Here is a 23,195-nt window from a genome sequence, read left to right on the forward strand (position 1 = left end):
AATCTTTCATGACAAATGATATCTGATGGCATATTGGGAGTTGACGAGAGTCTTTCATACTGTAGCTTTTTTCAGATGTGTCTTTCAGTGTGTAACTAGTTCCCAAGCCTTAATGAACCACTAAAGTGTAGCAGCTATGGCAGCTTGTTCTCAAGAACTATAATCCCTCCTCTATCATTAGGAATGGATGCTTGTAAGTGGGGATTTATTTTCTTTCCAATTTTTTCTATATGTATTTGATTTATAATATATAATTCCTCAAACTGTGTTTAAAAGACTTGTAAAGCCTTTGTAAACATACTTTTATTGAATTCCATGGGAGAGGAGAGAGCTGATTAAGGTTCACATTAGTCAGGAAAATAAAACAATAAGAAAGGTTTTCCTAAAGGAAATGGGGAATTTACATAAATGCAGTTCATGCCATGTGACTTCAGCAGGAAAGTTTCGTGAGAGAGAACTACTAATTCCATCAGTAAAGAAGTTGTATATGTGCTGCAGAATGGTTTCATTGAATCCATCTGGTCTGTTCATAGATGAGTAAAACTATGAAGTAAATGGAAAAAAGTAAATGAAAAGAGCCAAAGAAATAAACCAATGGGTTTTAGTCCCCATTGGCGGCAGGGAATATCACCCTTCCCTGGCCCATGTAACATATTCTGTGGTTCAAAAGCAGCTGTGTCATTTTTCATGCTGTTCTTGAAAATATAAGGGGATAATGAAGGAAAAAAGAAGTCATTGCATGCTAGTGCTAGCCAACAGCTGGTCACCCATTTTGCTCAGACACAAGGCTGTCCCTGGGGACACCAGTGGTCTGGCTTCTACTCTTTGCTCACCGCTCTCGTCTGGCCAGTTCATTTCATAAAGCCTGTGTATTGCTCTTTGCAAAGGCTTTCAACTGTGTTTACACAAAATTCAAATGATCTCACTAAGTCCTAGCTTTAAATTCCATTAGCCTAGTTCCTAGGGGTAAATTGAGAGTTTGTCCTGGTGCATGTAAAGTTCTATGTTAATTTCTACAAAATATATCCCATCTTCCTGTTTGTTTAGAAATTTAAAAAAACAGACTTTAAAAAAAAATTAGAGACATTCTGGTTAGAAAAATAACCTTGCCTGCATAAATCACTGGAGTGCTGACATATGTCTGCAGGCAACACAACTTTCCCTAGATGTATACATGATCACTTGCTTCTTTCTCCTCAATAGCTAGACATGAGGGATGGCAGAGGACCTCACCAGGGGGGGATTCTGAGTGTTTGGGGTACAGCTGCCATTTATCAGCCACATTAGTCCGTGATCTGGTCGATTTTGTCGTTGGCTCTTAAATACTGGGTAGACTGTTAGATTTCTACCCTGAATTCTATGGGTATTGCATAGTGTTTAAGGTAATTGTTTGATTTATTTATTGTGAAATGGAAAGCTGTAAAGCTAAAAAATAACCTTAGGACTATGTGCTTTGACTGGTAGATATCAGGAGTAAAGCCGAATTTGGTATGTGTGTTTTTTTGAAGAACATAAAATGATTATCCGCCAGTTGGCTAGCCTACAGAAGTGGGTGTTAGCAGATAGTTTTCAGGAATTCAGTGTATTCCTGCATCCTGCATGCACAAAAAATGTAACTGCCTTGTCATTGTGGCTTAACCGTCTTTTCATTAAATACTAACAGTACTAGGTATGCTAAACTGCTTGCTATGAGCTCTCTAGCAGCAGACTCAGCCACAGCTTGAGGCATTTCCCAACAACATGTCAAGTGATCAATCTGTCACAGCACCAATATTTTCCTCTTTAAGGCAGGTCTTTCATCACATTGGAAATGACAGAGTTGCTGAGCTAATCCAAGACGGTTTAGAGTGATGGGTATTAATTCAAGACCGTACCTAAGTAATATCCACACCTTCGAAATTCCATTACAGCTGCATAACACATGCTTAGCTACTTATTTCATTAAAATCTGTTTTTTATATCTTAGTTGTCCCAATCCTTCCAGAAATGTCCAATGAATCTTTATTAATTACTTCATCTTCACATGTCCTGGGCAATCATTATTTCTTTTTACCCATTTCCTTCTTAATAGCAATTTAATACTCTGAAAGAAATGAGTAATGGGAAAGAATATTACTGTTGTATGTATGATAAATTAAAAACATCTATTTTCCTTGTAATACTCTAAGAAGCTTATTCCTTTCTGTGTAAGTTTGTATACAGGAGGTTAAACTTGACTCAGAAGCATAGTCATTTCCCCTGAAATTTTAGAGCTGCCAAATTTTGAATGCTTTCACAAATCTTCTGTCTTAGGCACAGACCATTTGTCAAGTAAGGTTAACAGCAGCCAAGCAGAATGGACTGAGGTCCACATCTCTAGGTACATCAGCATTACTGCAGCCATAACCTGGAGTTTAACTGGATCAAAAGCTTTAAGGCCATGAAGCTGTTAGAAGACTTAGGAGTTTTAAGGCTTGAGACCTGTCTGCAGGGAAGGCTCAGTAGGGGTGAGAACCAAAACTGAAGAGCTCAGACAGAAAGAAGGATCAGAGGCTAACCAAGGGGACCGGATGTTGACTGGAGAGAAGAGACTAAAGAATAATGGGGGAAGGGAAAATGGCTGCCAGAAAGAGGTGGAGTAAGCCATTTCAAAATTCAGTATTTATTAGTAGTACTGAACCCAACAATCAGTGCCTTCTTCTGAACCACTTACTGATAATATTTAATGCTTGCCTATATATGCATTAAGGATTATTGCAACAAAGGTGAGACCTAGCAGAGCTGTAGCTGCAGTACACCAAAGGCAAGACCTGGTGCCTGCTTGCTGAGAACAGCAGCAGCTTGGGAGCCTTCCTAAAACAGTACGGCCAGCAAATGCACACTCACCAGTGTTGCTTCTAGTTGGCCAAAGATCTTCTGAGCAGACTCAGAAGCTTCAGTAAAGTAGGAGAGTTCACAATATATTTAAGGGACAAACTTCTCTCAATGTCAAGGGAAATTGTACTGCATAAAATTCCCAGATAATGACGAAACTGGAGATAAATAAATTTTTTGAAGGGGGGTTCTGGCTAGTGGATGGAACTGTAGAAATAAAGGTATGCATGACCTCCAAGGTCTCTTGGAAGAGAAGAAGTACTGATTATCAACAATACAAATTCAAAAACTCAAAATGTAGAAAAATGCCAAAATGAGCATTGGCCATGCAAATTTATTTCATTCCTCTTGTGTATGGATTATGATGATGATGTCTTACTTCCATGATCACCCACTGTATTTTCTATGGTCTCCAGCCTCCCATAGTTCATGACGTGGGTGGTAGTCACTGAATGGACAGCTATTCAGTTTCTTGTTTCCTATTTGCAAAGTTATGTTCATTGGGCTCTGCTAAAGAAAGTGCATAAAATGAGCTGCAATTATCTAGAACCTTCTGAGCATGTATGAACAGCTATTTACTTCACAGAATTTGTACAAGCTTTAATGGATAAAGCAAAAGGCATGCCCCTGATACAAAGGTTGCCTCTCTTCTAAAGTCCACTCTTTAACACATGAGAACACTGGACTTTTCAAAGCCCATTAAATGTTTAAACATGCAATAGTAATGTATCTTACCTAAGAAACAGATTATTTCTTTTGGCAAAAAAAAATAATTGTTTTGATCTGAGGCAGATATTCAGTATGGAAGATGTCAGCCTGAACAGTTTAAATTAAAAGGAATGAACAAAAGCATTTACATAGAATTAGAGAGTCAAGCTGATGCCCTGATCTGTAAAGAGAAAATAATTTCTATGGAAGTGCATAATCCATGGAGCAAGCTTAGAAGCAGAGCTCCAGTTCACCCAACGTTCTGCAGATGCTGAAGAAGAGCGCAAGTACGGTAGCTATCTGAACCTATATACTGTTGCATTGTGCTGCTGCAAGGAGTCTTAAAGTGTCCATTCAATGTTCTGTTATTGGCAGTGATAAAGTCATACGAGTTGTTCCTGAGAGCGAGAGGGAAACGCAGATCCTGAGGGCTGCATTTAACAGGCTGAAGGTGAGTTTGATAATTTTCATTTTCTTTTTCTGATCTTTGTTGAAGACTGTAATGAGTTAACTAATATGCCTTTCATTTGGCACTTTACTTCAAGCTATTTTATACTCTGGAAAGCAGCCTTTGCCCATTAAATTCCTAATTTCCCAATAAAATAGCGTAGGAATTAGATTCATCATGCCTGACAATTTTAACAAGAAACACTTATTGCCTTAAATAATATAGGTGCCACACTTGCAAATTTGCTTTTTTTGTTCTTCCACTTCTTACTAGCATACATAGTTGCATGCTACATTATCTGGCTGATGGTTTTATTTAAAACATTGAGTTAATTCAAATTGTGAACACAAATAGGAATAGGAAAAAGGAAGTGGCTTCAGTTTGAGAATCTCTCTGGCAGAATACTTTTCTAGAAGCAGTTGAAAGTGTCTGCAAGACTTACTAGCAAGCCAAAATGTTTCTTCCCTGGCCGTTTCCTGCAGATATAAACGAAAAGCAATGGTGCCACTGTAGCAGCGCAGCACAAGAAGTAGTCTGCAGCGTGCTGCTTTGCCGGCATAGCTAACGAAGGCACAGGCAGACTTTCCAGCAGTGTGGCCCATTATCTCAGAGGAAGATGGGGAGAACTTGTAAGCCAGGTCTCTGGCCCCTGCGACAGCATGGAAAGGACTGCACCATCCACACACGCTGCCCTCAGGCACTGAGGGAGGGACAAACCTGACTAATAATCTCCAAAACACAGCCTAACCAGAGCAGAACCAAGGAAGTAACAACTTGATCACTATGTTGAGTTTGTTCCAGGAATTGAATGCAAGTCCCAGGCTCTGCCTCATCCCCCGGGTTAGCTCATACTCTGCTTGAGCCCAGCGGGCATCACTTGGCTTCTCCCTGTACATGTGAAGGTAAAGGGGTTTGATGGGCAGCCTTACAGGCAGCGCGGGCACAGGCTAAAGTCATTTGGCACAGCAAACTCAAGCCTTCATTTGTGTCTGGCTGAAAAGAGCTGTATGGACATAGACAAAGGAACGTGTTGGTAACTTTGGCAGTCCTGTGACATGCAGTTTTGAGTCACAGCAGAACACCAGTGGTACCAAAGTGATGGGAGCGTGTGCAAAACCTCTGGGCTGCTCACTGCCTTTAACTCCAGCAAACTATTAGGCAGTCGTCTCTCTGTCTCCATTGTGGAAACCTCATGTAAATGATGGTGTTCTCACTGAGGCAAAGAATGAAGGCGCACATAATTTTCTAGTCCAATAGTTAACATCTGGAATACAAGTAAATCAAATCTCAGTCCGCATACCAAATCAAACAAAATTAAGGTCTTAGAAGAGCTCTTACACCCTCCTGAAAGCATTCCATCTTTCAGTTATGATGAAGCTTTCTTGCTACCATTTTTTAAGAAGGTGGACAGTGCTACCTTAGGTACCTCAGCCCAGGAGAAGGCTTATTGCTGTGACTACTCCAGCAGTCAAGAGGTTGATGCCTTACTAGCTTTATGTAGGAAGGCTGAGGCTGTCTTCATCACCTCTGCATTTCTTAATGATATGTCCAATTAGTTCCCCACTCAAGATGCTATCTTTTGTAAATCCTATTCTCAAGACATCCAACCTGTGCACATGTTGCACAAGGAATTTCAATATTCAACAGATGCTGCGTCTCAATGTATTATAATACTTTGTACTGTAAGGCCCAACTTTCCTAAAGAACATTGTCTTATATTTGTTTCTGCAGTGCTTACTAAGGGTCTGACCCTCAACTGTGAATGTTAGTGTAATATCCCAAAACGGATAATTGTTTTACTCCCAATTAGGAAAAAAAAATCTAACCATAAACCCAAGAAATACATGTGGAAGCTGGTTTTTGCATTAATTTCTTCCCCCTGGATGCTGGAACATAAAGAGAGAGCACATGTGGTTTTTTTCCTTTCTTCCTCATATTGCAAACCCTGCGAAGCAAAAGGGTTACTCACCTTCCTGCAACTGTTTCTCATTACAGAGCTCCCTTAGGCTCACAGAAAGAGATTCCTTCACCCAACTCCATCAAAGTGGGAGCAGTAGAAACTTGAATAAATAATTGCATGCTATAACTCTGAGAGCCGGATAATAAAATTTTGGCAAACTGCATCAGAATCTGACTAGTTAATGAGAAGGTGATTGATTTTGATGAGGTAGTAAGTTGAGGAGGTTGAAGGGAAGATTCAAAAAAGAGAGAGAGTATTGACACCCAGTTTCATGAAAACAGGCTGGGTTTGGCTGCGTGTCAGGTCTTGGGGCTCTTCCATCTGCAGCTGCTTCACTGCCCATCTACATGGGGTCAGACCGAATGAGATACCCGGGTGGCTAACAAGTAATGGGTATGTTTAACATTAGCTTATCATTATCTTTTCTCAAAAAACAATCTCAAGTGATTTAGTCATGAAGGAGTGGATCGACAATGACACTTCTGAGGAAGTGCCAAGTACTCACAATACCAGCAAAAGTCAGTAGTGGCTGCAAGCCATCAGCGCCTCTGAAGAGCCATGTATTTAGAGTTGTGCAACTTTTTAAGTCTCCATGTCAGTCTCCCCTGTCCTTCCCCCCCTCCAGACTCCCAGAGTCGGAAACTTAACTGACAGTGGACTTGAGGTCCATTTTTTAAACATGAGTCTTTAAGCACAATGCTCATAATATGCTCAGGAGAAAACAGTGCACCAAAACCCCAAAAACCAATAGTGCAAAATAAGCTACAAACAGTAGGCCAGATATAGTCTTGTTGCTGTCTTAACACAGAATGCCTGACAAAAAACAGAGATATGAACAGGGGAGTCAACAGAGATATATAAATTTCTATAATTACAAGTACTGGGCGTTGGATTTTTACATTTTAGAGTCAGAAAACCAGAATTGGTTTAAGACACATCTCCTTTGAATCCATTTTGGTTTGAGCAGCAAATTAATACCAACCTATCATTTTACTCACATGTTCTGTTCCTCAAGGGAAAAATAAAGCTGAAACCAAGATCCTTTCAAGACACAACAGTTTTGTACCTAAATAACTATCGAATAGTACCAATGTCACTTTTTTTTTTCCGGAGAAAGTATTTTGGGATTAACTGCAAGTAGTTGGTCTAATAAAGAATGTTAATGTTTTATTTAAAGCCATTTGAAGAGTTCAGCCTGAGTTATGATATGGCCTGATAGTATTCTCCACCATTGTCAGTATTAGAAGAAGAAGAAAAGCTGGTGAAAATAAAGGTTACGTCACTTTCGTTCTCAAAGTGAGAGGGATACCTGCACGTGGGTTTTAATTCAGCCATATGTTTCTCTACCCTGGCAAGCTGGTCTATTAGAGATGAGGTATATTGCAAAGGTACCAAAAGTTATGCTGTCTAGTGATGTCAGGATTAGTCCCCGTTAGTCAATCCAAAGAAACACAGAAATTGCAGTGCAAAAGTCAAGTTTGGGGAGCCCAGTTTGCCCCCAGTGCAATCCATGCACAGCTTAAATGGTTTGAATAAATTCCCAAGGCAGTACAAACACAGAGTAGATTCTGCACAAATGGATCGCATTCTCATTGCAGGATTTCCCTGCATACAACAGACCATCCATGCTGGCGAGGGAAAGAGGAGACAATCCCTCCTGTCCCAGGCTCCCTCCTCACTGTGTCTGGTGGAGGGAGCTTTACTATAGATTCGTGGTGTTCTGTGTTTATTCCAGCCATTGCCATCTGCCTTTAAAATCTACACTTGTAAGGCAGAGTCACTTAGCCTTTGTCTCTGGACTATCTTTCATAATCCAAAGAATTGAAAGGAAAACTCACCTCTGTCCAGCTCAAATGAGTGTATCTTTCTGAAGGGCTTTATCACAGAGAAGTTTGAAAAAATTGTCCTGATGGTCCTATTACAAAGCAGTGTATTTCGATGTCAGGCAGAGAATAAAGCAAATACAAAGATACCTCTTCCAAGAGCCCACTGATTTCGACAAAGGGAAAACAATCATGAAGAAAATAAATGGGCACTAGAAAGAGTGGCAATGTATCTTTTCACTCGTTTTATCTGCCTGTTTCTTAATGACTTACCACCTTACCACTGATTTTTCCTGAGTAGACTTTGTTATTTAAAGTCTGCTCTAGCTGCTTGCTTTCCATGGCCTGATAAGCTACAGGGACTTCCTCAACATCTAGGGGCACTATATTTCTTGGCAATAATATAAATTGAGCCCACTGCTGACAGATTTACTTAAGGAAAACCCATGGCAGATTACATTCTAAAATTTATGTAGGAAAGTGATGGGAAGGTACTGATCTGCTACATCCTCCTAGAATAAAACTAGCTGTTGTTTGCCTTACCTGATGTGGGGAAAAGAAAGAAACACCAGGGCAGCGGGGAAAGAAGTGGGGAGAGCTTTGGCTTCTGCCACGCTGAAGCCAATGCTGCAGAAGTCAGCAGGTTGCAAGGTCCATCCCTTTTGGGAGGAGGATCAGACACAGAAGGAGTTCTTTCTTGAAGGAAGGAAATTACAGAAACCTACAGTGAGACATCCTTGAAGGATCATCTTGGAATTGGTTATATATCTTGATGTATTTGAAGTATCTTAGAATATGCCCCCAGCAATTAACTTGGGCACCAGTGGCAGTCTAGCCACGGCATAGGCAACAAAACTCGCAGAAGTTGGATGACTACTCAGGGGCTTTAGTCCGCGTGGAAACCTTTTGATCTCACACAGGACTGCTCTGCTACCAATACCTGAGCTGTAAGGCTAACTCATACACATTTACAGAAAATATAGTCCCTTCAGACGTTTTAATCTTAGCATCTGGAGCTCCTTAGGAGGAATATTTGCCTCTTTTTTCTTTAAGGAAAAAAAAAGTCCATGTAATGCTTAGTGTAATAAACCCCTGAAACCTGCCTGAAGTGTGTGGGCTCTACTACAATACAAATGCCATTGCCTATACTGAGTGAATAATGGATAATGAACGTTTCATTCCACACATTTAACTTTTGGTTCATGAATTGCCCAAAGGCAAATCACATTAGTCATAATCACTTGCTGAGTAATTTCCACAAATTAGTTTTGGTCTGTAGCTCCATTGCCCACAGTGCTTTGTTATTAATCATTATTATAAATTGATTCCATCATTGGCTGGTTCAATTAACTTGTAGGTGACAAAATATTGCTTTTTTTCCCTGATGGGGTGAACATAGCACGTAGACCTGCACTGCCAGTAAAAATAACTAGCCCTACAGATTTAAAATTTGTCTTCTGTGAGTTCTGTGAAGTTGCTTAAACTTGCATGTATTCAACCAATAAGCACATCCACAGTAATGAAGCAAAAAGGAAGCCTAAACGTACTGAGTGCCATCGGCCACCCTCCCAGCCTCCAAAGCAGCAGGAGGTGGCTCCGGCCCTGACCGCTCATGTCCCAGCTGGGCAGAGCGGGGTCCCCCGCACTCCCCCTGCCAGACCCCCCGCAATCCCCCACGACCACAGTACCACCATCTCTCCAGAGCAAGCTCGCAGAGAGCTCTTACGCATCATGCACTGCCACGTCTGCAACTGTTTCTTAGGGCAAGATGTGTCTGAGGTCATAATAAATGAGGCAGGTGGGGAACAGAGAGTCATGCTCTTTTTCAAGGCAGGAGATGCCAGTTTCTGGTTTCCACTAAGTGATAAAGGTAGTAGCAGCTGGGAGATGCCATCAGAATGTATACAGAGGTATGTATCTCTTGTCTCCAGCATGTTCCTACGTCGAGTTTCTTTCAGTTTCTCTGGGGAAAGAAAAATAAGAGCCTGACAACTCTGCTTCCCACAAGCAGCACCACCCCACACCTTTGAACACCTTTTGCACAGTCCCTGTGCCAAAGACCACTGGAGCAGATATGATGGTGAGTATGACAGGGGTAAATGGTGGTGGTGCTCCTCCTCCAACTTCATGTAAGATGACAAGTACGTTGCATAGCAGTGTTAAGGAACATTTCCATGTGGTTATGATAGACTAAAATGCAGTAAATTCTTTAGCAATTCAAGTACAAACTCATGGAGTTCTTTATTTTTCTAGCTATAGATCACTGTCATGGTTTCTGGATTAGCTGCTGCTCTAATGCAATCACAGGCACCAATCTTAGGTGTTCTGCTGCAGCCGTTTGCTCTTATGAATACTATCTTTTTATAGATACGGTACAAATCTTTATTCCTATCCCAGCCTGTGAGACCAGAAATACCTTTTTGCAGGTTCACCGTTTCACACTAATCATTTGCAAATTATCACACTAATCATTTGCAAATTATTACACTAATCAAGAAATGGAAGAGAAATAGGTATGCTGAGAGTACCACAGTGACCAGAGTACTACAGAGCTGCCCGCTTTCTGCCCCGTGGGGCCCCTCTTGTCCATCTGTTGTCCCTCTGCCTCTTGCACCTCTCCAATGATTGGCTAGTGTCTCCTGCTCTTTCTCGTTTAGGAGACAATTTGAGGAGCCTTTTGCTGATTTGTGAGCCTTTTCTTGTTTTTAATTCTGTTGGACCTGACTGACAGAAACAAATGTCACATTCCCAAGCGCTTTGCAAAGAATCTGGGATTTGCTTAGGTCCTCAGACCCAGCAGATTCTGTTTATCTGCTCTGGAATTTTCCTTTGTAAGCATTATTTTTGAAGCACTACTTCATTTGAGCCTTGACTGATAACTTCTACTCCATCGGTGGTCTACAAGCACTTTTTATCACATACGCCTGACTGGGATTGGGGCTGTTTGTATAGGTAGCAAAGAAGCTACTGCTCTGTGAACATTCCTGGCATAATAGAGTTAGACCACTCATTCTTCAGTAGCTTTTACAAAAGAAATTCCTGGGCACAGCCAGGCACTTCTTTAACTTTGGGAGGAGCCAGCCTAGCAAGCCTTGAAGCCACAACTCCATTCCCTTTTGTTTGTTTTCTAGCCCCTCAGCAGCTGCTTATCCATTGTAATCCCTGAATTGATCCTGTCATTGCAGTTCAAGGAATCAGAAAAATATCTCATAGGGGAAAAAGATCGCTTGGCTATAAATCTGATAGTGTACAGCTCCATAGGCAAATGCTGAAAAAGGCTTCAGAGAACAAAAGCCCATCTGAAAATGCAGTAAGAAAGCCAGTCAGCCCAGATGGAGCTATTCCTACTTTGCAGAAGGAAAGAATTAGCTCAGTGGCCGGGGCTGTGTGCATTTTACTCTGTGCATACAGCAAATGTATCTATATAGCCGGATGCTTTAGTCATCAGTCCAGATTTTACCCTAACTCATAGTTAGGGTTCCAGTCAGATACGCACAGAATATTTCAGATACACAGGGAACATCAGGTGACAACAGAGGTTATTCATTAATATATCAGAATACATGTCTGTAAACCACTTGCCAGGCTTAAAAGGAAAATGTTGTTCCAGGAAAACTTTAGTAGGAAGATGCAAGATAAAACAGAAGAGCCCAGGTAGTGAGTGTATTGTTTTCAGAAGATGCAGAAAGCCTGGACTTTCTGAGATGGGAGGAATCTGCTTCCTCTTTTGCTGGGAAGGAAGCCTGAGTCCGAGCTCAGCAAAGTCATCAGCATAGCCCCAGTGGGAGCAGGATCAGACTTACTATTCCATTTCTCATGCAGTGCAGCAGTAACTACAAAATGAACCAAGCCATAAATAGTTTAATAAGGAAGAAAATACAGTTTTAGTTGGGGGTTTTTAATGAGTCTGTTAAGTTAAGGACTGTTTCGCGTCTTTCAAATATACTTAGCCCAGTGGCATCTGTACTTGTAAGAACAGATATTCGATTACCGTATAATTGTGTATGAGTTTTTCCTCAGTGGCTCTCTTGAGGAATAGCCTACAAGTTCTTTTCTGCAGCATAGAGCCCTGTGTAAAATTATACCAGTGTAAGCAGAGTGGCAAGAACATTACTGTGTTATAGTTCCACAAAGATCTGCAAAACTCAAAACTTCAAGCTGTGCATTGTTCACATTCTGTTCCTGCCAGTGTTATGGCTGCTGCAATCCCATGAATCAATCCCCATTTATTGGCACAATTATTCTTACCAGCCTCACTGAAAGCAAATAAATACTGAAAAGTTAGAGCCAATTAAATGTCTAGTGTGCTCAATCAGAAACTTAAATTACTTTGCACCAGCAACTAGGACTACCTTGTAAGCCCTTCTAGAAAGCACAGGGAATCCAATACTTAATTGCCACTGGACCGGTTTGCTGCATATAAAGGGCAGCTGAAGGACATTTGCAGTCAGGACTGTCAATTAAGTTCCTTAATTGGCAGGAGCAAGTGAAGATGAAATCAGCCCTGATCCTGAAAAATATTTGCAAGGGTGAAGACATTAGAGAACAGCAGTTCTACTCTTTCCAGGTGAACTACAGCACAGCTATAATTATCCACCAGTGTCAGAGTCAACAGGAGTCATTCTTCCTTCATTCTTTCCTTGCAAATGTACCAACAGAAGCCTAAAATTCTGTTGCATGCTATATATGTGCATGTGAAGAGTGTTTGCGTACATACATATATGGACTCTTTCTTGTGTGTTATGTGATGAAGCCTCTGATAGTCAGACCTCTGACAACGTCAGTGAGACTAGAGCAGTTTCTACTTCTATTCTCTTCTACTATCAGATTTCTAATTGAAAACATATTTAATGAGTTTCAGGACTGCTTATGTGTCTATACAGGAGCATATGGATGTAAATGGAAAACCCATACATCCTGAGAGAGCCCATGACACACTCATAGAGCCCATGAGCAACGAGCATCACTGCATGCATTACTGACTACAAATTCCCTTTTACAAGAGGCTCAGAAATGCCAGGCTGTTTCAACTGATGGCATCATAACAATAATTATACTCTGAACTTTACAGTCGACAGCGTTTCTCAAAGAAATCTGTTCATAGTGATGTTAAGGACAAGGCCAGCTTTGGCACATGTATTGCTGTACTCAACTCAGTAAGTATAAAAACTGGAATTGCTAGGTAATAAAGCATAACAAAATTACTGTCTTCATGGGGTATAACACAGATAAATCATATAAACAATTCTGTCCAGATACTAAATGTAAATCACAGCAGAGTTATTCTAGTTATTTTCAATGACAAGCATCAATCATCTCTTTTGATCAATACATGATTGCAGACCTGATGAGAGCGCTAAGCATCTTCCTTTCAGGCTAAGTAGAAGAAATTAAACACCCATTTATGAAAGGGTAGTGAGGAACAACTGGAGGCCACTGCCCAAGAAAATGGCTTTAATTACAAGGTATGAGATGGACTAAGCCCTGTGGTCTAAAGAAGCTAGGGATTTCTTTCAGTGGCTTGAATGAAAAAAAGTGTGGGATTTATGCAGCCGTGAGTGTGTTCCTGGGGAAAAGCAAGGAGACTCCTTTCTTCTTGGACTCCCTTTCCACAGGCATAGGATGAGCTGGAGGAAAACCTGGAACTAGTGAAGAAAAAGCCCTCCCTGCTCTGGTTTTTGTCTTGGCACCGCAACAGAGCTTTGTGTACACTGTTTGTGATATGTAGGATTATACCAATGAAATGTTTGTATTCTTGGAAAATTATTTGTATCATTTTTTAATTTTGGAAGAAATTCTGATTTCTCTTAGCTCAGCACCCATATCTTTTTAAAATATTTGTCCCTTTGCCTTGTGCTGACTTTTCATCACTATTTGACCGAAAGCTAGAGACATGACTAATGAGTTCAGGGTTGCTGTAGCTTGGAAGGTGTCCAGGTAAGAGCTGATACATTTATACTCTTCAGCTGACTTCAATACCTCGGTTTAAACAGAAACTGCGTACAAGGAAAGCCAAAGAGTGTTGGCTTTCTTAAGCACAAGTTGAATCCCAGGGACTTTTATGGGACAAGTAAGATTGAAAAAAGAATGTGCAGTTAAAAAAAGAATACTTACTGTGTAGTCACAATTAACAATCTTTTATACCTTCTTTGTTAAATAAAGCAATAATGTGTTTAAATCCTCTGAGAAAAGGGAGCTGTCTTTATGCTTTTACATACCATTTTTTCTCATAGAAAGCAAGTCAGGTTGCTCGTGCCTCCAGTGAGATTCTGGGAAAGAGCATTTGCTGGGCATCTGTGGAGCCACCGCTGTCCCCGAGAACAGGTACCCGGAGTCACACCTGGGTGCAGCTGCAGGTGCCGAGTAATTGGTCTCCAGGTCACAAGTCTGAGCCTGCTGAATAATCCTGCCTGGGCTCTGCTTATTGTCGAGAGGCTTAAAACATCCCAAGACCCTCTAAAAGCAACCTGCTGCCTGACAGATGGGAAAAGACGAGCAAAGGAGACAGTTCTGCAAGGCCCAGGCAAAGGAGATGAGAGTATTTAGGTTTGCAGACATACTCTAAAGCATATCTCTGTTCCTCTGGCCTCAAGATACCAGGTGAATTTTGAGGTTGAATATTTGGCTGTGTATTCAGGGGGTTCTGAGGATTTCTGCATCTGTTTGGTTTGGTGGCTGGAGAGCCTTTACCCTATCAAGCAAATCCCATCAGTCTCACAGCAAATAAATGTCCTTTGGCACTGACTGGTACGCTATCCATAATACTATATAATAGTTAACGTGTAATGTGTGTGGATAACAACACCCCATTGCAGATAGGAAAGTGAATAAGAGAACAATTAATATCACTACCACTGACTAGCCAGCGGAGACCAGCATGGAAATCCAAGGCATGCTTGCCAGAGGAATGGTGCAGAAAGAAGAGCAATGACTCCGATGGAGCCCTCAGTATCCATGGGAGATGCAATGATGAAGTCTCCTAAAGTTGACAGTGAGTAAAGGATAGCTGGATTTGCTCAGTCCAAACATGCCTGCTCTGAAATCCATCTTCTGTTTGTCAGTTTTCATGTGCTGTCTCTATGTCACGCCAAGGACAAGCTGAAAGCTGCAATATAAATAAGAGGCCTGTTGGAGAAATGTGTTTCTTGTTATATGCTTTATAAAGCAAAATCAAGTCAGCAATTGAAGTGGTGCTTTGGACAGCACAGGTAACATCTCCCAGATGAGCACTGAATGCTTTGTTTACATTGTAAAGGATAAGAAGTGGGAGTCAAATGAAACCGAACTACCCAAATAGGGAACTGAGCTGAAGAGGAGTGATTTGCATTCTAAAAATGGGATTTTTTTTTTTTTTTTGTCTCACTTCCAGCATAATGCCAGTAGTGAAATATTGCATTTTTGCCAAAAGAGGATAGTGGTGTGCAATATACAGCTGATTTCATTAGTTAAAAGAAGATTGCTTCTGGTGTTGATATTCCCTTGTAGCCAGTCATGTGAGGGACAATTACAATACCTCAGAAATTAAAAAGCTCTGTGTTGTTGTAGCCAATAGTGTGACTATTGGTTGGTTTATCCCCTCCACAATGATGGAGAAATTCACCAAACACTGTCAAGAACAAAGATAAGTTTCAGGTGTATCTCAATTGTGATTTTGGTTTTGGTTTTTTTTTTTCATTTATGTAACTTTTATTTCCAGTTTTGCATGCTTAGATAATGCAGTTGGCCAGAGGACACTTCACTTCAGTTGCTCTCAGCTTGTGTATAACAATTTGTTGTTATTTTTATAAAGATGGCTCAAGCTGAGCTGATTGATACGCTGTTACTCCAAGAGCAACAAATTTACCCGCTGTGACATGTATTTTTAGGGATAAATCTTAAAAGTCAAATACACATTTCTAATTAACCATGTGTGAAATCAACCATGTTGAATTAGGGGAGGATTTCACTGGATGCCTATAATTAATCAAAATATAAAAGATAGATAAACTAACAAACATAAGGTGTTAGCACAGTGAGAGGATCTTTATTTATAAGCAGCATTTAGCACCATTTAATTCATGAGTTCGGTTTCTACTGACCATCTGTCATAGCTGCTGTCAGCTTCACAAGCCTCGTGAACTTTGCCAGTCCTGGTGTTAGACTTCAAAAGATGCTGCGCCCACCCACCACTATCACACGGATCCACAGACCATATTGTGGCAGCGTGAAACAAAGAGTGGTTTTGGCAGGAATAGAAGAGGCTGCCCCTGCGTTTCAGTTTTTCTCCTTCCAAAGTAGCAGGCATTTAATTGGATTAACTGGACTAAAGTCACTACTGCTTGAAGAGGTAGCATCAGGTTCAGCGTCAGATGCCGCCTTGGTAATCAGAATATTCCTACTCGGGGCCATTTGAGACATGATGGGAACTAATCCCCTGTTGGAAGGTTGTACTCTCTTTTCAAACAAGGTTCATAGCAGGACCAGGTGACATGCATTAGATATTTCCAAAATAGTTTGTATGGCATAGAAGAAGTCTGGAGCTTTTGAAATCTAGATTATAAAAACCTTAGAAACCTGGAAAGCAAGTAAGGCAAGGGACAGTCACGAGCTGTATCACGGATGCAGCCTAGCACAGCTGATTGTAAAAAACCTCAAAAGGTATTTATCAATTCCTTTGAAATTCTCTTTAAGAAGTGTGGGGGCACAGTAGTCCCTACTAAATTTCCTTCTTTGTATTCAGCTCACAGAGTTAAGTATTTTTAATGCCTGTGGATCTTGACATGCATATTTGTCGCATTGACGCAAAGATTGATGCTGAGACTCTTCTCCATAGTCTCCTGTGACTACCCAGCAGCTCTGGGAAGAGGTTCGTTAACTTGTGTTCTGGCCACTGGCCTCACACTGGCTGAGGAGGAACTGTTCTCACCTCATTTTAAGAGTCTCTGCATCTGGTGTTGGTACGGCTGAGCAGTACAAGACCATTTTGCTACAAGGTGCAGAACACCGAGTTTCAAATCCCTGATTGCAAACTTTCTTGCTTTCTTAAAAAATCATGTTCTGGGCTAAAATTTCCAAGTGTATCTCAGATTTGGCAACCAAAGAAAGTAAAAATGGACAAGAAGCATCTCTTAGCACATTAATAATTGTGGTATCATTTAGTAGGTATCAGGTTTTACAATATTGTAATCATTTTATTATCTTAATCCTGTTATTTTGTGGTTCCATATAAAATTATTGGGTAGATCACAGCTTTCTTCACAGTCTTGGTGACCTTCGGTTACTGACCTCTGATCTGTTAATTAACAAGAATAAAACTTGGGTACACTTTGCAAACAGCACTGGTATATGCTACGCCTTCTACCTCTTTTTGGCATTCTTTTCTTTTACTGCCTTACTGAACATAGAAAATACCTTGTGAAATAAAAAGACTCATGGACTCCATAGGAGCTAATACGTAGGGAATGTATAGGAGTCTGAGGAGGTGCATGAAGTTGGAGGTAGCTTTTGTTTCGAGCTGTTTGAGGAGGCACAGTCCTGAGACCATTCTCTCTCTTGCCGTTGGCAAATCTCCCACAAAGAGTTGTGGTAAGCTGGATGCAATCATTCCTCAAAATCTGCTCCTTTAGCATAGACATCGAGCTGGGTCAGCCAATACAGTTTTATTGTCTATACCATGCCTAGCATGTTTGGCTACATAGCTTCAAGCGTGCCATCGCCTGGATTTCCCCACCTACACTGAATGCATATGAATTACAGGTTGGTTCCTGCACTACAGGTGGACCTGTGGCAGCCCAGCAGCCCCTTCTACATCACCGAAGGGACAGTCACCGACGTGCGAGTACCACGGAACACGTCCCGAAGTCTGCTGCCCTACCTCCAACAAGCAAACATCCAGTACACGTAAGCCTGTGCTTCACTTTCTGTGCCTCGCTGCAGAGATCTGGCCTCCAAGGCAGGTCTGCATCTACCAAGCCAAGTGCACTTGAAAATACGTTCCACATCATAGCAATTAGCTAGCAGACAGCTAGACATTGCCAGGAAAACAACCATTTTAATGGGAGAACAGAAAATCTCCCACAGGCAGGCAGTTTTAATTAAATGTCCTCCTTTGGAGTCAAGCTGAAGTGTTTTCAATGTATATGAAATCACATCTGTTAAGAGAGGGATGGTAATTACTAATTCTACAGCCTGCCTTGCCTCTCTCTGTATTTAACAGGAGCTAGGTTTGTTTACAAGTGTGCTGCAAACGCAGAGGCAAGCCTTCTTCATGAATTATGAAGGAATGTACTAGTTCTGTTTTATAACTCTCCATTCCTCATGACCCAGCGCAAGTCATACAGAACAAACACATGCTAAGGATCATATATCATTTATAGCATTTCTTAAAAGCATCCGAGACAGTTTTGGACTATACTTATCATTTCATATTTATAAAAATGATATACTAGACAAGACGAATGATCTTGTCATTAAAGCCTTTTCAGTGAGACGCTGAAGCATCTGAATAATCAACTGATGAGTTATTTGAATTCCCAAACAGTTGTTGAATAAAGCTCTACGTGAGGCTATTTATACTTATTTCTCACTGAGAAAAGGGTGGTGCAAAGTATATTGTACATTATATGTACTGTTACCAGAATTCCATTTTTATTATAACAATGGTCTCTTACTAATTGTCATTCTAAAAATACAAACCCAAACATTAGGAAATTAAACATGCGGGTCTGGTAGCTGAAGTTCAGAGACACTTTCATGTGGGTTCCACACTGCTTCAGTTTTGTTTGTGTTTAAAAATGAGATGGGGATTTCTGTAATTGTTTTCCTGTGCTTATACAAAAAATGTCCCCTAATTACTGCACCCTGACAGTTGTATTCACGTCTGCTGCTGTTCCTGCTCACAGTAATCACCTTTAATGAAATGACAGAAAGCCATTTTATGTGTGTTATAAACACTCCTTGTACTTGAAGAACTTTACTTAGGTTGCAGAACAGAGCGTGCAAGGGCAAGAACTGCGAGAGCGAAGGGTCTCTGCAGTTTACCTGAAAGAACGTGCTACAAATACTGAGACAATATTACTTTCATTTTGCTCAGGGAAAATTTCCTCTCTGACATTTGCCGCACAAATTGTGTGTGCTTAGAAGGAAGCCGGGCAGCATTTTCTCAGCTCCAGACCATTTCTTTGCTCTCCCTCTTCATCTCCCCGCTGCCCATTTCGGACTCCTCGCCTGCTGGGTCCCAGCCATCAGAAGCAAAACCCTGCAAAGCCTCAGACAAGCATGTGCTTGTCCCAACAAGCCTCCTGAGGCCTACAAGTCCCCAAGAGCTGGGAGGATTCGCCATGAGAGCAGCGACAGATGTAGGCAGGGAGCGGCAGGAGCGGGGCGGCCGGGCACAGCCATGCCCAGAGCGCAGCTGGCGTGGGGACCAAAGCCCGGAGCTGAAGTGCAGCTCCACAGCCAAGGGGCTGAGGTGCCGGGCAAGGTTTCATATGGCTCCTTTTCTCATGGCAGTTTTTCACAATATTCTTTTTTATTTTATTTTTGAACACACTGTTTGCAAAGGAGTTAAATTGCTACATCCCTCTTGGAACTGGAAAATCTGAGGCAAACACCATGTAAAACTTCAGCCTGACGGAGTGACGCCTAAATTATGACAAATTTCTAAAGACAGGAAGCATTAAGCAGCCCTAATAACGAACAAGGTGACCAGCCCTTGCCTGTAAGACAGGCTTATCTGTCCCAGTGTTTGACTTTATGACAAGAAGAAAGTCATGAAAACAAGCCAAGCATCAGATAAAATCTTACTGCACCGGGTGTAAGTTCTCTGGTAATGAAGCCACTTAGGTTGTATTCAGGCCCGAGGGACTTAAGAGCCTTTGTGTTGTAAGCACGCACAGTACACAGTCATTTAAGAGTAAAGAAGATTGTCAAATCTCATTTGGAGTACAGACACATGAACAATCAGGAGTTGTGAAATTAAATCCATTATTGTAAAAGCAAACAATCAGAGCTTGATCCTGTTAGGTACTTACACTAATCAGAATTCAGCAAGCAGGCAAGTAGTTTTTTAACATATTAGATGTCCTAATCACTTGAATAAAACCACTGCTTTAATCCAACTACAGGCTTAAATGCTTTACGGTACTGGTCTTAGAGCGTATAGCACTTTGCAAGTCAAGACTATAAGCCCCTAGTTTGCTTAATGAAAGTTGCTGATGTAGAACAATCTAACTCCTAATTATACAATTACTTCACTAATACATTTGAAGATGGGGATAACCTTTACTTTGATGTTATATATAGATAGACCTATCTACATAGGTACAAAGATCTAGATAGACCTCTGAGGTATCTGCTGCATGGTTGAGTTAGGATCAGAGTGAAGGCAGTTTCTTTCCACCTTTTTCCAATCATTACAGCTAATGCCTATAAAACTTTAAAAAGTTGAATGTAATCAGCATTTTACCAGAATGATGAATTAGTAGTATGGTGATTATACATTGCCAGGCTTTAGGAGAAGGTGGTATACGAGGATGGCTCTCGGTTTTACAGTGATGTTACTGATTTCAGCGATGATATTTCCAGCTCCTGGCACCATGTGTGGGAAAGGATAGATGCTCCAACTTCTTCACTATAATTCTTTTAGATGGTTTTTATATTACATTTTTGTATTTGTATCATTATTTGGTTTTGCCATAAAATAGGAAAGTTTTCAGCTTACACCACTGTTGCTGCATTCTCCTCTTAATGCAAAGAACCTCTCACTTTTTATGCAAGCACATTTAATTTTCACATGCTTTTCCTGAGCTATTTTAAAATAACTGGCAAACAACTATTGCAGAGTAGATAATTGTAAACAACAAACCACACTTAAGATTTTTTCTTTCTTTGTTGTTTGTTGTGTTTCAGGCAGAATGACAATGCTGCCAAGTTCTTCATTTGTTTGTTTTGCCTCTACAACTTGTAGGTATATGTAATGTTCCACGCCAGTACAATAACTCCCGAGAGAAAGTACGTGCATGTTTTTCTAAGCCATTTTGAAATCAATTTTTGAAGATCCATGATCATGTAGTATAACTGGATTATAAAAGAAGACAGCAAATGCTGCTCCATAAGCAAATGAAAGTGGCTTCTTCTTCACATTGGCTACCTTATTTACATCATTCTGTTTCATTTGCTTAACAAGCACATTGTGTTTTTTGAAGGCACTGTTACATTTCAAAGCAGTTGGAGTATTTATTTGGCAGTGTATATTCACATAAGCCTGAAGCACTCTATTGTCAAAATATAACAGATGAAGTAACATCAGGATGGTTTAACTCCTGCTGTATTTCTTCTAAATGTGATTGTTGTTCTCCTTTAGCCTGTGTGTTCCACTAGTTTTTCAGTAATACTGCTATCTTTTTTTACCTAGGATTCTCATATCAGACCTACAGAAAGCAATAGAAAACCAAACTGGACGGAGGTCACATAGGAATCGAAGGTCCCTCTCCGAGTATAACTATGAAATATATCACTCCCTGGATGAAGTACGTGAAAATTCATATTGCTCATCTGCTACACTGTTGTCTTTAATAAGCCTAAGATTTCACTCTCTCTACAAGTTACGGTTGCCTGTTCATCTTTGTAGCATCATAGAATCATTTCAGTTGGAAAAGACCTTTAAGATCATTGAGTTCAGAAGTATTCTCAATGTTTCTTCTTCAAAAATAGGCATCTTCTTGAAAACACATATACTTTTTATATTTGTATTCAAGGCTTATCTTTACATGTAACTATCTTTGACAGCTTCTGAGTTTTGTTTTTAAAGTAGGTCTTTTACTCTGATGGAATAAGAGATATCAGTGAGTGATTAGTCTCATTGAGTCATTTAAGTAAGCAATATAAGCAAATGCTTAAGTATTTGCACAAGAGGCCCAAAGACTTAAAAACAGTTAGATACAAATTCATGTGTAAGGGATACTATCCTGGATGATAACTGGGTAACTGATTTCTGTTGATTTTGGTGTGCTCCCATATACAGTTTCAGTCTGCACCAAAACAGAGTCACGAGGCTGAGCGTGGAGGGTGCTGCGCCTCAATGAGATCTGGTGCCTGTGAAACCAATATTGCAGGTCAATCTGTTCACCATTCCGTGTCCTGGCAGGCAGACCCTGGGACCGTCTTCATTCCATTAATATTTAGTGGGAACAGCGGATTAGCCCTATCTCCAGATTTTCAATGAACAGCTAATGCATTCCTGTAATATCCAATAATAAAATGGAAAAAATGCCATGTGACCGAAGGCTGCATCCAGCCTCTGGCAATAGAGCTATGAGAGCCCAATGACAGTTCAAGTGTGAAAACAAAAACAAAACAACAAAAGACAAAAAGAAAAACTACAGGAAAATCCAAAAACATACAGCTGACTGAGAGCTGAGATTAATAAATGTGTTACAGTTGCTTCTATGAAATGCAAAGATTGAAGCAACAATTTTATTTCTGTATTTGCAGATCCAGGGTTGGATGCATCATCTGAATAAAACTCATTCAGATCTTATTCATATGTTCTCTGTTGGAAAATCCTATGAAGGGAGACCACTGTTTGTCCTCAAGGTAAAGATTAAATAGTCATTAATCAGACTGAAGTCTGGAATCAGGGGCAGACACTTTGTTACTTTGTTATAGCATGTACACCAGAGATGCAGGTAATCAGTGTTTCCTAAGGATGAGTTGCTGAGATCTAAGTATCTCTCTGAATGTCATCTTTAATTAACAAAAAATTAAAACCTGGAAAACTAGCAGCCAAATCCTATTCACTTGGATTGGATATGCTTGGAGATAGATGGCAGGACAAGTTTAATTAGCAGGATTTGGATTTAAGGGAATTGGAAAGGTTTGTGTTTATAGACAACCTGGACAGCAGTTATGGTGGAGAGGGACTCAAGAGGACTCTGGAGCCCTTCTCAGCACATGCCAGATACACTTCCTCTTCAGCTACTGACAAAATTCCAGGGCTGCGTGCTCTCAACTCACATTATTAGGACCACAAATTAAAGGGTGTCAGCAAGGTGCAAAAAAAAAATTTTACTTTCAATATGTACTTTCTTTTTCATCCACTGTTGTGGAGTTCTGAAAATTTGATTCTGCATCAGGCTATTCCTCTAGCATTGATTTTCCTCACCCTGCTCCATGTGATATTTAAGGATACCATTCCTCATTAAAAAGGAACTGACTGATCTCACTTTTCCTGTAAATTTTTTTTCCATAGATCAGCTTTATTATCTTGCTATACCTGCATCTCATTATCTCAGCCATACCTTTGAAAGCAATAAATTCATGTTCCTTTCTACGAGGAAATTAAAAATGGTTTAGTGTTTCTAATATTCTGTTATTTTCTCATTATCGTGTCTCACTAATGTCATGAGATCTATTGGTATTTCTA

The 23,195-nt window shown here is 40.5% G+C and overlaps 1 protein-coding gene across 1 annotated transcript in view; it reads left to right on the forward strand.

Moving 5' to 3' along the window:
- The window catches only part of CPA6 (carboxypeptidase A6), an 85,898-nt gene that overhangs the window by 35,772 nt on the left and 26,931 nt on the right, over nucleotides 1–23,195 (forward strand). The window contains exons 2-5 of the mRNA XM_054816676.1: nucleotides 3,937–4,012; nucleotides 17,547–17,671; nucleotides 21,186–21,300; nucleotides 22,265–22,366. Coding sequence (XP_054672651.1) covers nucleotides 3,937–4,012; nucleotides 17,547–17,671; nucleotides 21,186–21,300; nucleotides 22,265–22,366 — 418 coding nt within the window. The remainder of the gene's footprint in view (nucleotides 1–3,936; nucleotides 4,013–17,546; nucleotides 17,672–21,185; nucleotides 21,301–22,264; nucleotides 22,367–23,195) is intronic.

This window comes from Grus americana, chromosome 2 (genome assembly GCF_028858705.1).
Source record: "Grus americana isolate bGruAme1 chromosome 2, bGruAme1.mat, whole genome shotgun sequence".
In the NCBI taxonomy this organism is placed as follows: domain Eukaryota; kingdom Metazoa; phylum Chordata; class Aves; order Gruiformes; family Gruidae; genus Grus; species Grus americana.